The following is a 13184-nucleotide window of genomic DNA, read 5'->3' as shown; positions in this document are numbered from 1 at the left end:
CCGTTACTTTCCCGTAGGAACGCTGCGTTACTGCGTTACTAAAACCGTGATTTTTTGCGAGAATGTCTCACGACAGTGACGTAAGCGAGTGCGCCGTTAGTGACAACAGCTGTGTGCAGATCAACAATGGATCACATATCGAGTGCAGAGAGAGTATGAGCGTGCAGCGTTTAAAGCGTGGAAGTACTGACCTTACTTTGAGTTTGATTCCATAAAAAGTGACAAAAACATTAGTGTCCGCTGTGCGTGGGAAGAAAACTTCTTTTTACAGCGAAAAAAACCCCTAAACTTCCAACAAGCACCGAGTAGCTACGACGTAATGGGAAACTCACAGAGAAACTCGCGGATTCTTCCACTGACCGCGGCACACCTGCACCAGGGTAAACCTCCGCCTACCCCACTCCTGCTTTACAGGTGAAAATAGAGCAAAAGGACCGCTGAGTCTTTGACTTTATTTATTTTCTGCTGTGTTTTACTTGCATCTATTTGAAAGACTGAGTGTAAACACAAAAAATATTTTATTTTATGTGCTGGAATGTGCAGAAAATAGCTTTAAATGTTAAACTAATTTCTTCCAGTCAGAATGTTGCAGATAATTAAATGTTTGCTTGATGCATAAAGTTAAAAGATTAAAACTAATAAAACAAGTTTTAAAAAGAGACTTTTCCATTTGATTACATTTTGTATGATGATTATGCAGAAAAAGTAGAATTGGGCTGAAAGATCTATTTATCACCTCTTCAGGTTGTAAATCGTGTTTTTAAAAAGTAACTAAGTAACTAAGTAATTAATTACTTTTGAAAATAAGTAATCAGTAAAGTAATGGGATTACTTTTTGGGGGAAGTAATCAGTAATTAGTTACTGATTACTTTTTTCAAGTAACTTGACCAACACTAGTGATGTGACAATAAAAGTGATTTGATTTGAGATCTGGTTTTCTTTGCCAAATGATGAAAAAAGTGACCACCTTATAATTGGTTCACATTGACAGAATTTATTTGTCTTTGTTGGTCTCTTTATAAAAATGTCATGCCCTCTTTGTATTTCTCCAGTAGTTACTCTTGAATTCTGTTTCTATGCGATGTTGTTAACGTTTACTAACTGGTGTGAGTGCGGGGAAATGTTAGCATGCTCACACACTAGCTAAGCTAACAAGGCGCTGACTCAGTAAACCGCCATATTGATCACCATTGTTGCTCTACTTTACAATACCTCTGCTCCGGCTGTGAGTGCCCTCCCTCTCAGCCCGTACCCACCCTTTCAGGCACCACAGATCCCAACAGTGACATAGCGAGCCAGTTCGAGTTGGACTTTGCCCTCCCCCCAGTCCTCCAGTGCCAGTCTGGACACCTGGCGTGTACAGTCCAGCCTGTAACTTAACCAGAACTGGTTGTTGCCTCCTGTAAAATGTCGTTTTTGTCTTTTTGATCCACTCGTCCATGCGTGTATGCAGAAGCATAACTGTGAAGATTAACATTTTAATAAACACCTGTCATGAACATACATGTCTTCTTCCCCAGGTGTGCACTAACTGCTGTGCTAGGCTCAGTTTGTGCCCAACATGCTGAGGTCCCCTGGGTTCCAACAGGAACCTGGCCATGGAGAAGGTGGCCAACTCTGTCCTCTTCCCCTGCATGCACGCTGCATAAGGGTTCACTGGGTTTATTATCATGTGTGAAATATCAGTGCATCACGAAGAGAAACTGCTCTTGGTTCGTCTATAGGATGTTCAGCTTGTTGGCTCTAGAGAGGACCAAAGGGTGCTTCCTTGTGATGAACACCTCACATCTGCATTTCCACAGCATGGAGCACAAATTATGTGTAGGATCTACAGCATGAGTTAAAATGGTAAATGGCTGTATTTGTATAGCGCTTTACTTAGTCCCTATGGACCCCAAAGCTCCTCACAGTACATTCAGTCATCCACACATTCACACACTGCTGATGGCAGCTACATTGTAGCCACAGCTGCCCTGGGGCGCACTGACAGAGGCTGCCGGACACTGGCGCCACCCGGCAACAGGTGAAGTGTCTTGCCCAAGGACACAACGACCGAGACTGTCCAAGCCGGGGATCGAACCGGCCACCTTCTGATTACAAGACGAACTGGCAACTCTTGAGCCACGATCGCCCAACAAAGCCCAAATCTGAGAAGAGAATATACACTTAAACACAGCTGACAGGGTCGGCTCTTCTTCTTCTGCTTGTTGCAAACACTGATTTCCAAAGGCACGAAGAAAAAAAGCCCTCACTGTGTTTGAGTAATTAAGAGTTCTGATCTATGGGCTGATTTAGGAAACAGGATGAAAAAAATGGAAGAATCAGTTATTTAGAAGGAAAGGTAACTTACCAGTAAACAAATCACGCTTCTCCAGTCCTCTGCTGACATCATTGACTGTTACCAAATCACATGATCGAGTTCTGCTATATCTCATAGGATACTGTAACTGGGAATCAGGTATGATCTGTGAGGAATTTTATTTGTGTTAATCCAACTAATGTCATTAATCACATGTGCACATCATCCATCTGTATAAAGTCGGAGTTATTTGGAATTAGATCTTGGAAATTATATCTAATGATTGTAGAACAAAGTTCATTTCTTTTTGCCTGTGTGGTTTTCTGTAAATATACTTGAACAGGTCTAGTTACCACTTTTTTAAACCCTTACGGGCGACCATGGCTCAAGAGTTGGGAGTTCGCCTTGTAATCGGAAGGTGGCCGGTTCGAGCCCCGGCTCGGACAGTCTCGGTCGTGGGCAAGACGCTTCACCTACCGCCTACTGGCGATGGCCAGAAGGGCCGATGGCGCGATATGGCAGCCTTGCTTCTGTCAGTCTGCCCCAGGGCAGCTGTGGCTACGACTGTAGCTGCCTCCACCAGTGTGTGAATGAGTGGATGACTGGGTGTGTGAAGCGCTGTGGGGTCCCTAGGCGGGACTAGTAAAAGAGCTAAACAAATACAGGCCATTTACCTTACAAGGTAAAAGCACTGGGAATGTAAACCATTACAAACAACTTATTTGTCCTCTTTTAAACAACTTCAATAATTTTAAAAGTAAAAGATCAAGAGAAGAAGATAAGAAATGAAAGGAGAAAACCAGAAATTACACTCAGTTAATTACTTTCCATGGCATGTTTCTGAGAGCATACATGTTTCTGGGTCTCCTGTCAGGTTCAAGCAGCACCTTCATCCTCAGCTCTGCTGCTTCCGTCATCACCAGAACTCCTCCGTCAGTCCGTCACACCCGTGCTCCACCAACTCCACCGGCTGCGGTTAAACACTGTTCAAGTTCAAGCTTCTCCACCTTCTCCACCTTTAAGTCTCTACTGTTCTTCTCTGAACACATCTTCGCCCTCTCAGGTCCTCCGTCCATCACTCTCCACTTTCCAGCCTCTCAGAGCACACTTCCTTCCACCTGTCACATGACTCCTCTGTCCTTACTGATGTTATATTCATGTTTCTGTGAGGTGACTTTAAATCAAACGTATTATTATTCATGTGTTTGGGAGGAAGCCGGAGAGAACACGAGAACACGGACAGTTCCCTGTTGTCATTAACAAATGTACTCAAACAGAAGCTAACCTGGCATCATAACTACAGTGCTGACTTTGGCCACACCCCCACTCACCTGTTGGTTTTCGCCCTGTGCTCACAAACACATCGATAAAAGCTAACGCTCCAGGATCTGTTTACATACTCATGTAAATATGCACATGTGCAAAAATGATGTTTACAGTAAGATGGGTCTCTTATGGATGATAAACAGATAATCCAAATCTCAGATTAGCTCATAATCTCTGATGATGTTAGCTATACAGGGCACATAAACAAGCTAAGTGACATAGTGAGACCTGAACAGTTTGCACTTTGGCTCATTAACATGAGAGATACAGCGAACTTGAATCTGATGATTTAACCTGTTGTAACGTTTGCAGTACACAGACGGTTCCAACTGAACTGAGAAAAAACAGCAAAACACAAAAACAGCTGCGTGAACGAAAAGGTCTTTGTTCTGTTTTTGAATGTACACACAGTCGTAACTGATCTCAGGTGAGCAGCAGCTTGTTCCAAAGAGCAGCAACTGAAAGCAGATCGGAGATCTGATCCTGGAGCAGCAGGTGCTGACCCCCACCCAGAGCTACCACAGGATGACCAAAGACGCGGCTTCAGTACTGTGTGGTCAGATTTCCATGGTAGAGTCAGCCGTTAATCGCTAATCATCAAACATCATGAATCAGACCCAATACCAAAATTACTTTTAAATACTTTATTGCAGGACAGTACTGCAGTACTCTGGGTACTCTGACCCACTGTGAGCTGTTACACCTCCACAGCTGGCAGGGGCTGTGCAGGGGTTTACCTGCTAATCCAGGTGTGGATGGCCGCTCCACCCTCAGAGGAACTCCTGGATCACTACCTCCTTCAGAGAGTGGGAGGACGCTTCCCCACGCTCGGCATCTCTCAGAGCGGTCAACTCATCCTGCAGCTGAGCCACGGGCCGGCCCAATTGGTACCCGAGGTCCACCAGCAGCTCCAGCAGCGGCGCTCTGTAGCGCGTCAGTCCGTAGCGCCTCACCGGAGGCAGCGCTCTCTGAGCGGCGGAGAACGCCCGCTCCGGTTCGTCCAGGTCCCGGTAGCAGACAGCGAGGGCGGCGAGGGCGGGCACGAGGAGGGTGGGCTTCTGCCAGGGCAGCAGCTTCTCCTGGATGTCCAGCACGGTCTGCAGCAGCTCTGCGGCTGGCCGGAACTGCCCCGCCCGGAGCAGGCCGTGCGCCCGCTGCTGCTCCTGCTCTGTGAAGAAAGCCGAGAAGCAAGGCGAGTGTCTGACGCAGCGCGTGGCGTACAGCTTCGCCAGGTAGTCCTGCAGCGCCAGGCGCCGCTCCCCGATGCTCTCGGGGGAGAAGTTCCCCGAGAGCATCTTGCGAGGCAGCTGCACCTCCTCCAGCTCCTCGTCAAACTCCTCCAGCAGTTTGTGGTGGAAGCGGGAGAAGTCGCTGTAGCGGCGCTCCACCGAAACACGGCGGGAATCGAAGCTGCCAGAACGCATCACCACCACCTGGTAGAGCTGCAAACAAACAGAAAGAACCGTGACCTTTGACCTTTAAAGTTTAAAGTTAACTCTGCTGCAGCGCAAACAGCCAGTCAGAGAAACAGGCTGGACTTCCTGTTCCCTCTCAACGGTGAACCCACCGCAGGCGTCTTTTCTCTGAGACGTTATGCTGACGATTACATTCATTCATACAACACCGAATCACGACCGATCACCTCGAGGTGCTTTACACTGTAACATAAAGACTCTACAACCATACAAAGAAAACAGAGAACCCCCAACAGTCATGTGACCCCTATGAGCAGCACTTTGGCGACAGTGGGAAGGAAAAACTCCCTTTTAACAGGAAGAAACCTCCAGCAGAACCAGGCTCAGGGAGGGGCGGGGCCATCTGCTGTGATTGGTTGAGGTGAGAGAAGGAAGACAGAAGAGAGACAGAAGTTAATAATAACTAATGATTAAACACCCAGTGCATCATGGGAATCACCCAGCAGCCTACACCTATTGCACCATAACTAAGGGACTATGTGCTTTGTCCTGATGATGATGCTGTGTTTTGGTCCTCTGGGGCACCATAGACAAGCAGAAAGTTGCTGATGTGTCAGTTTGACTATTTCCTTCATTATGGAGCACATTAGCTTCTGTTTCCGCACGGCATCGGTTACCTGCACTCATCAATGAACAGCTCCCTGACTGAGTTTTACATGTTTGAGGTTTAAAATGAACACACCTGACAGTGGCAGGCAGGGAAACTGTTGGGACCGCACAGCAGGTGGACAGGTGAGTGCAGGCAGGTGTGTTAAAGCTGGTCTTTGGGTTGCTTATTATCTCAAATATGTCTCAAATATGATTTCACTGCTCAGCCAGTGCCTCTTATGACCAGAGTTCACCTTTACTGCTTCCTGCTCCAACAGCCACACCTTTGGAAAATAAGCCCCTCCTCCTCAGGTTAAACTTTCACTTCCTGCGGGCTCACCTTCACTGAAAGTTAGCTGGGAACATTTACAGGTTAGCCGCTTTGCCCCTCATCCTCATCCTCTGTCTGAAAGAATCTCTTCTGATTGGCTGTCCCTCAAAAACAGAAGGTATTTCACCTCTATGACATCACAGGGATCCAAGAGTATAAAAACTGCTGAGCAGAGTGTTTGGAGTCGGCTGGTGGGTGTGTTTCGGTGTCTCACCACGTATTTGTGTAGCACGTGCTCGACGATGCGGGTGGAGGGGATCTCAAAGAGCAGCCGGACGGGTCGCTCTCGCTGCTTCACCGCCCTCCAGTTCTGCTGCAGCTCCTTAGTGGTTAAACTGGAAGAGCCGGGCAAGTCCTCTGAAACAGCAAACACAGCGAGTCAGCACCCACTGCTGGACTGGCACACCTGTGGAAAGGCTGCATTATTAGGGGCGGGGCCTCTTTGACTCTACGTGCTGCTTTAGCAGCTGCCAGCCTCTTTGAAACCCACCTCCCTACCAGCTCCTCTTTTCACTGTTTCTGACGTGAATCATTGGCTGCAAACACATAAATATCTGCCAGATTAAAGCTCAGCGTCACTGTTTACTCGGGTGGAGGTCTGAAATGTGAGTGAGACTTGACCTAAAAGTTTGACGTCTCAGTTCAGACAGAAGAATGAAGAAGAGGAAGGTTAAAGGTGAAAGATGACAGAACCTGGAGTCATTGTGTCCACCTCAGTCAGGTCTTGGGCTCCCTGCTGAGCTTCTGCCATCGGGTCCAAACTGCTGATCTGAGGCCAGAGAAGCTCGCTTATCCTCCTGATGTTCACTCAGTGATGGGCAGCTGTGTTTTCTGGCTCTGCTTCATCTCTTTTGGATTTTTTTATTCCTGTAAAGATCAAAGCTGCCAGTGTGGCTCCTGCAGGTGAGTGAGGGGTTAAAAAGGCCCAAGCGGGCCTGCCGAGCGTCGCTAACAGAAGAACGTGCTGCACGTTTGCGTGCTGACAGACGAGTGCAGGCAGGAGGAAGTCGACTTCAGCAAACATGCTGAAGAGGAAGTGAAATGAAAGACCAGTGTGTCGTAAATGGTGTGTGAGAGAGGTGCTTGTTTCATGGCTGCGGAGCAGCAGGCGGGTGGAGTTAGCTAGCAGAAAGCAGTGTTTTGCATGCAGCTCCTCTCTGCTCCTCTAGGGGGAGCTCTGAAAGCTCTTTAAGCTTTAATGTCCATCTGCAGGTGCACAGGCAGGTCAGAGGTCACAGGCAGACACCACTGAGTAGTCTTTATTAGATTTACCTTGACATGCTTCACAGTGTTAGAGAGGAACTCAGACGAGCCCTCTGAGCAGCTTTCTGTGACAGAGGGGAGGAAGAAGACCTCCAGCAGAACCAGGATCAGGGAGGCAGACGTGGTTCAGACGATGCTTGCTGCGGTTTAACAGGATAAATCAAGCTGTGACTCATCTGCACAGCTGAACTTTGACCTATGGTGCTCAGAAGGAACTGAGACTAAAGTAAAAATAAAACCAGTCTCAGTGACGGAAATAAAAATGAAAGCCAGACTTTAGAAAAACAGGAAACCTGACCACAAAACTACCCCCCCCCCCCCAGCTGCGTGTCTCCACCCCTGCATGATCACGTGCCTGGCTTAGGGCGGCAGCAGGGCGCAGTTTTAGAGGAAGCACCTGCGCAGACTCGGTTCTTCTGCGCTGTGACGCTGATCAGCTGTTTCTCCGTCAAAGTGAAAGTAAAAGTGTTCTCGCTCGCGTCGCAGCTCCAGGATCAGCTGATCCGACAGGTTCGCTCTTCCTCCTCCGCAGGTGTCCTGGACACGGTGAGTCAGGTGCCAACATCACGGCAGCCCGAGCCGTTATTCCTCGCTCTTAAGGGCGATCGTGGCTCAAGAGTTGGGAGGTCGCCTTGTAATCGGAAGGTTGCCGGTTCGAGCCCCGGCTTGGACAGTCTCGGTCGTTGTGTCCTTGGGCAAGACACTTCACCCGTTGCCTACTGGTGGTGGTCAGAGGGCCCGGTGGCGCCAGTGTCCGGCAGCCTCGCCTGTGTCAGTGCGCCCCAGGGTGGCTGTGGCTACAATGTAGCTGCCATCACCAGTGTGTGGATGGGTGGATGACTGGAGGTGTAAAGCGCTATATAAATACAGGCCATTTACCATTTAATAACCACGTGGGAGGACACGGTGGAGAGGTGATGGAAACACAGTGGCTGTAAAAGGAAGCAGGTCGCACTGCCCTAACCCGGCATCACCAGAGAGATGCCGAAATTAAAGGATGATTTATTCATTAAGGGAATAAAGTGATCAAACCTACCTGCCTGTGTGCAAAAGTAACTGCCCCATAAACCTGATAACTGTTTATTGTGTTTGAGTTGGTACAGCATTTAGGAGAGGAAGTTCAGTAGAATACAGTAAAATGCAGTAGAACATGCATCGGTTTTGACAGCAGGCAGCTGATGGCGTGCTCACCGTGCCCACTTGCACCAAACAGGCTCAGACACTGATGTCCACTTTTCTGTAAATAGTTATTATCTGACCGACTCTTCCTGCTCCTTTATTTGTGAATGCTGCACAGAGCGAGCGTGGTGGAGGTCTCTGTTTCTTCATTTCATTTTAAATACAGACGTTCAAATATTCTGGTAAGCTCTGGTTTCTGCTCTGACTCTCAGCAGCTGAAAATGACAAGCCAGCGAGCTGAAGATGCCAGCGAGGTGTTCCAGCTGCTGGAAAAGTACTGCAGCAAGAGGTCAAAACAGCGCTCACCTGAGATGGCAGTGAGGACGATTGCTGCCCGCCGTGTGAAAGGAAACGTCCCAGGTTGGTTTGAACTGTGAGCACGCAGCTGGTGCTTCCTCCTTCCTCTGCTCACCAACACGGGAAAGATTCTCTGTGGGTCTTCTGATGTGCTCACCTGTGTGCTCACCTGTGTGCTCTCTGGTCAGTTATCTTTCCTCAGGGTCCAGCTCCCAGTGCAAGTTTCCAGAAGTCTCTGGAGGTTGTACTTGATGGAGAAGGTGAGTGAACAGGTGTTTCTCTGACGTCCTGTCCGTGTCGAGGCTCAGACTCATCACGCCGACCGCTCAGTTTGTTTCTCAGGTGAGTCTTCCACCTGTGATGAGGTGCACAACAGGACGCTCAGTACCTCAGCGCACACGGATGGTGAGTGTCCAAAGCGGCAGCAGGACGCTTGTGTGAAGGTGAGAATGTCGGAGTCCTTTTACTCTGCCTGTTCTAACGAGGCGTCTCGCTGTGCCGCAGACATCGTCCAGAGGCTGGTAGAGCTGATCAGAGCGGAGGGAGACGACATCGACAGGAAGGTGAATCAGACGCGTAGATGGCTGCGGCAGGTAGGCAGCTCAGTACTGAACACCGGTGTATTTCTGTCAGATCAAACAGAACCTGGACCTCCAGCAGCAGCTCAGAGACCTGGACTATGACATGTTCAAGGAGCTCACCTCCAGCGTGCAGAGCCTGGTCCACCCGGCGGAGCGGGCGGCACCCTCTGAGGTTCACATTCAGAGGCAGAAGATCGCTCTGGTCTTCGAAGTGACCAGCAGGCTGTCAGCCACGAGTCTGGTCCACCAGAGGAGGGTGCTGAGCTTTGGAGAGCAGTACATTCAGGAGAACCACTCGGCTTGGGTGGAGCAGCACAGAGGCTGGGTGAGCATGAAGATGTGTTAGAACGTGAACTGTTAACTTTCACTGATGTTGAAGCGATTTCTGTGAAATGAAAACGATTTCTGGGTATGTTGTCTCTGTCCAGGCTGAAGCTTTCAGCATCGACTGAGCCGCACGAACCTCAGAGGAATCTCCAGGTGGAGGTCACCACGCTGTCAAAGTTCAAGTATTTGAGCCATATTTGTTTTGTAAAAGTAGAATTTTTTAAAATAAACTTTTGAAAAACACACATGCTGACTGAGTGTCACTGACAGTCTTTGTAAACTGAGAAGTTCTTACACCCATCAAACTCTCGCTCCGCCTTCCTGGACGGTCAGTGACCTCGCAGCAGCCATGTTACTGGTCACACGATGTCATTACAAATGCTCCAAAAGGCTCCAACAGCACAAACGCGGTGCAGAGCTCAGCCAAGCAGCTACAGCCACCTGTGTCACCATCCACCTGTCAGTCAAAGAGGCCACGCCCCTAACAATGCAAACTTTCAATCAGCTACAGAGACCAAACGGTTTGTGTATCAGACTGTAAACATGTTGATCTTAACACAGGAGTCTATGAGTGCTGACTTCATTCAGTTCAATTCAACTTTATTTATACAAATCACAACAACAGTCACCTCGAGGTGCTTTATATTGTAACCAGACCCCACAATAACACATACAGAGAAACCCCAACAATCATATGACCCCCTATGAGCAGCACTTTGGCGACAGTGGGAAGGAAAAACTCCCTTTTAACAGGAAGAAACCTCCGGCAGAACCAGGCTCAGGGAGGGGCGGGGCCATCTGCTGTGATTGGTTGGGGTGAGAGAAGGAAGACAGGATAAAGACATGCTGTGGAAGAGAGACAGAGGTTAATAACAGATATGATTCAATGCAGAGAGGTCTGTTAATACATAGTGAGTGAGAAAGGTGACTGGAAAGGAAAAACTCAATGCATCATGGGAATCCCCGGCAGCCTACGTCTATTGCAGCATAACTAAGGGAGGATTCAGGGTCACCTGGTCCAGCCCTAACTATATGCTTTAGCAAAAAGGAAAGTTTGAAGCCTGATCTTGAAAGTAGAGATAGTGTCTGTCTCCTGAATCCAAACTGGAAGCTGGTTCCACAGAAGAGGTGTTTCTGTGCCGTAGCCTGACTGTGACACATCGTGAACGTTTCAGTCTGTCGTCACAGTCCACTGAAACTAAAAGTCAACCACCTGAATTCTTTATTTTACCAACAAAAACATGTCTTTAGTTTCTGTTATTTGTTAATGATCCTTCAGAGGGTTGTCTCTTTACTTTTAAGTGTTTATGAGTCACATCTACCTCTTTAAAACCCTTTCACCTCTTTCATGAGACCAAACCGTGTGGAAGGGGGTCGGTTTAAAGGAAACGTCCCAGTTTAAACCGTGACGCTGCAGACATTGGCGGTCCTAGCCTGTTTGGAGCGCTGGGCAAGCACTCCCTCTGCCTGCCCCCCCCCCCCCCCCCCCCCCACACACACACACAGGCAAAACATATTAAGGATTGTACATTAACATAAAACTGTTGTATACACACACACACATGGAGAGAGAGAGAGTATGCATAGTATGCAAACAGCTACCAAACAGCCATCATAATTCGTCATACAATGAGAACAGGACAAATCAACAACTGACACTGACTGATTACTATTAAAATCTTTAACATAATGTATTGTTTGGAGTTTAGTCTGTTACTGTTGCTATTTTTACCATTTCTTCTTGGAGCAACTGTAACTCACATATTTTCCTCAGGGATTAATAAAGTGTTCTGATTCTGATTGGTTCAGGATGACCTGCCATTATCCAATCACACGTCTGCTTACCTGCAGCTGTTGCTCGTTTCTCCTCCTCTTCTTTTCTCTTTTTTCTAAACTGAGCACCTGATGGCTTTGAACTTTTCTTGTCCATCTTGGTTTTAATTTTGCACTCCAGCATGAACACAAATCCCCCAACCCGAGGATCACAACATAACCTAACAGACCCTAACACACCGACACCTTAGTTCACAGACTCCCTTTGTCTAAGGTGCATTTCTGGGATTTCACACAACCCAGGATTCAGATCATGAATCCATGATGGGCTTGGATTTACATCATTATGAATGAAATGTGCTTTATTTGGAAGCAGCAGGGCCCCTCCCCTTTCCACAGGTTGTGTGACACTTTAAATCATCAAACTGTAAATTTTAAATTGTTATTGATCCTTTACCCCGAGTCCTAAAGTGTATATTTATTTTCTTACTCCTCTTTGTTTCCTTGCACTGCTGTAGCTGGAGCCTCGTCGTCTCGTCTCTATATGCTGGACTGTCTGTAGCGGAGATGACAATAAAGTTTACTTTGACTTCAGCAGCGAGCACGCGCACCGAGGGCTCTCGCTCACTTTACGTGTACAGAGTTTCTAAAAAACATCGGTGCAGATTATACGTCTGTATCAGGATGTCTGGTGTTTTCGTGTTTGTTGGTTTGTTTTTATTTTGTTTTATTTTGCGAGTTGGTTATTAGATGCTGCTCCCCGCCGATCTCCTCCCTGTGGCGCAAGCAGCAGGCGCACCTCGCAAACGGAGGGCGCCCTTACTCCCAGCAAAGGGGCGATAGAAAACCGATCAGTGCCTGTGACATTCCCAGTATGCGCTGGCTGATGTTGGGGCAGCATGAGCATTTTTTTTTTTTTTTTTGCCGATGCCCGTGATGCCGCCCCCCACCACGATGCCGCCCGGGCAACCGCCCGTGTCGCCCGTATCTAAAACCGCTACTGCATGCAGAAGCTGAAAGGAGGTGACTCGGTAAAAGAAGGAAAATCACTAAGTAGGAATTATTAGTCCGAAGAGCCAGGGAGGGACTTTTTTCTGGGCTCATCAGAGGATCTAACAGATCAGGAAGTAAACACCTGTGTCAGGCTCTTTTAGCCACGTCACTGACAGTAAAAGTTTTATTATGTTGGTTCTGATGAGTTTCAGCTGGATGTGTTCCAGGCTACGTCTTTAAATCCAGTTTGAAATGCTGCTGCTGTAGGAGGTCGCACGTTTTGCTTGCTCTTCATCACTTTTAAAAACTCGGCCTAAACTTTTGGCGCTGTGCACAATCGTGCGCCGCCGTATTTTGCAGACATGTCCTCGCCGTCTCAGCTCTTCAGGTCACTCATTACAGGTCGCACCTCGTACTCACCTTTCAGGTCGTAGCACCTACTATTTGTGAGCATCTCCCCTTTATTATCAACTCTGAGGCTTGTCATCATGTGCTTTCTTTCTCAGTGTAACCATCACCCAGTGTTTAGTTGTAGGTTGTGTACATTTACTTCATGTCTTATCTGTGTTTAGTCGTCAGTCTGGTCCCTGTGTTGGTTTACCTTTCTGTTGGTATTGAAGTGTCACCTGTTCTGTTAGTTCCTGTTTTATTTTGATACTTCTTTGTGTCGTGTGCAGTTCTGCTTCATTAGTCACATTCAGTTCACTTGTGTTCCCCAGGTGTCTCCACTTTGCCCATTCGCTTTTGTGAA

General features: G+C 47.8%; 2 protein-coding genes across 3 annotated transcripts; one reads left to right on the top strand and one right to left on the bottom strand.

The window, feature by feature from the left end:
• Positions 1–4255: 4255 nt before the first annotated feature.
• snx20 (sorting nexin 20) lies at positions 4256–7540 on the bottom strand. Of its 2 annotated transcripts, XM_026172302.1 has the most exons (4): positions 7293–7540; positions 6714–6887; positions 6235–6377; positions 4256–5068 (listed from the first exon to the last, which is right to left on the bottom strand). In XM_026172302.1, the coding sequence occupies exons 2-4, from the start codon at positions 6769–6771 to the stop codon at positions 4397–4399; spliced, it is 873 nt and encodes a 290-aa protein (XP_026028087.1). In that variant the 5' UTR covers positions 6772–6887; positions 7293–7540; the 3' UTR covers positions 4256–4396. The 2 variants fall into 2 exon arrangements, with proteins under 2 accessions (XP_026028087.1, XP_026028086.1); XM_026172301.1 differs by having other exon boundaries at positions 6714–7540.
• A 173-nt stretch (positions 7541–7713) lies between these two features.
• LOC113024992 (apoptosis facilitator Bcl-2-like protein 14) lies at positions 7714–9897 on the top strand. The gene is made up of 7 exons (XM_026172303.1): positions 7714–7829; positions 8675–8822; positions 8948–9019; positions 9090–9164; positions 9264–9322; positions 9393–9665; positions 9769–9897. Exons 2-7 carry the CDS (start codon positions 8684–8686, stop codon positions 9790–9792), a joined length of 642 nt encoding a protein of 213 aa, XP_026028088.1. The 5' UTR covers positions 7714–7829; positions 8675–8683; the 3' UTR covers positions 9793–9897.
• Positions 9898–13184: the final 3287 nt, after the last annotated feature.

The sequence above is a fragment of the Astatotilapia calliptera genome, chromosome 7 (assembly GCF_900246225.1).
Source record: "Astatotilapia calliptera chromosome 7, fAstCal1.2, whole genome shotgun sequence".
Taxonomy (NCBI): Eukaryota; Metazoa; Chordata; class Actinopteri; order Cichliformes; family Cichlidae; genus Astatotilapia; species Astatotilapia calliptera.
The sequence above is the reverse complement of the archived record's forward strand: the minus strand, read 5'-3'. Positions and strand labels throughout refer to the sequence as shown.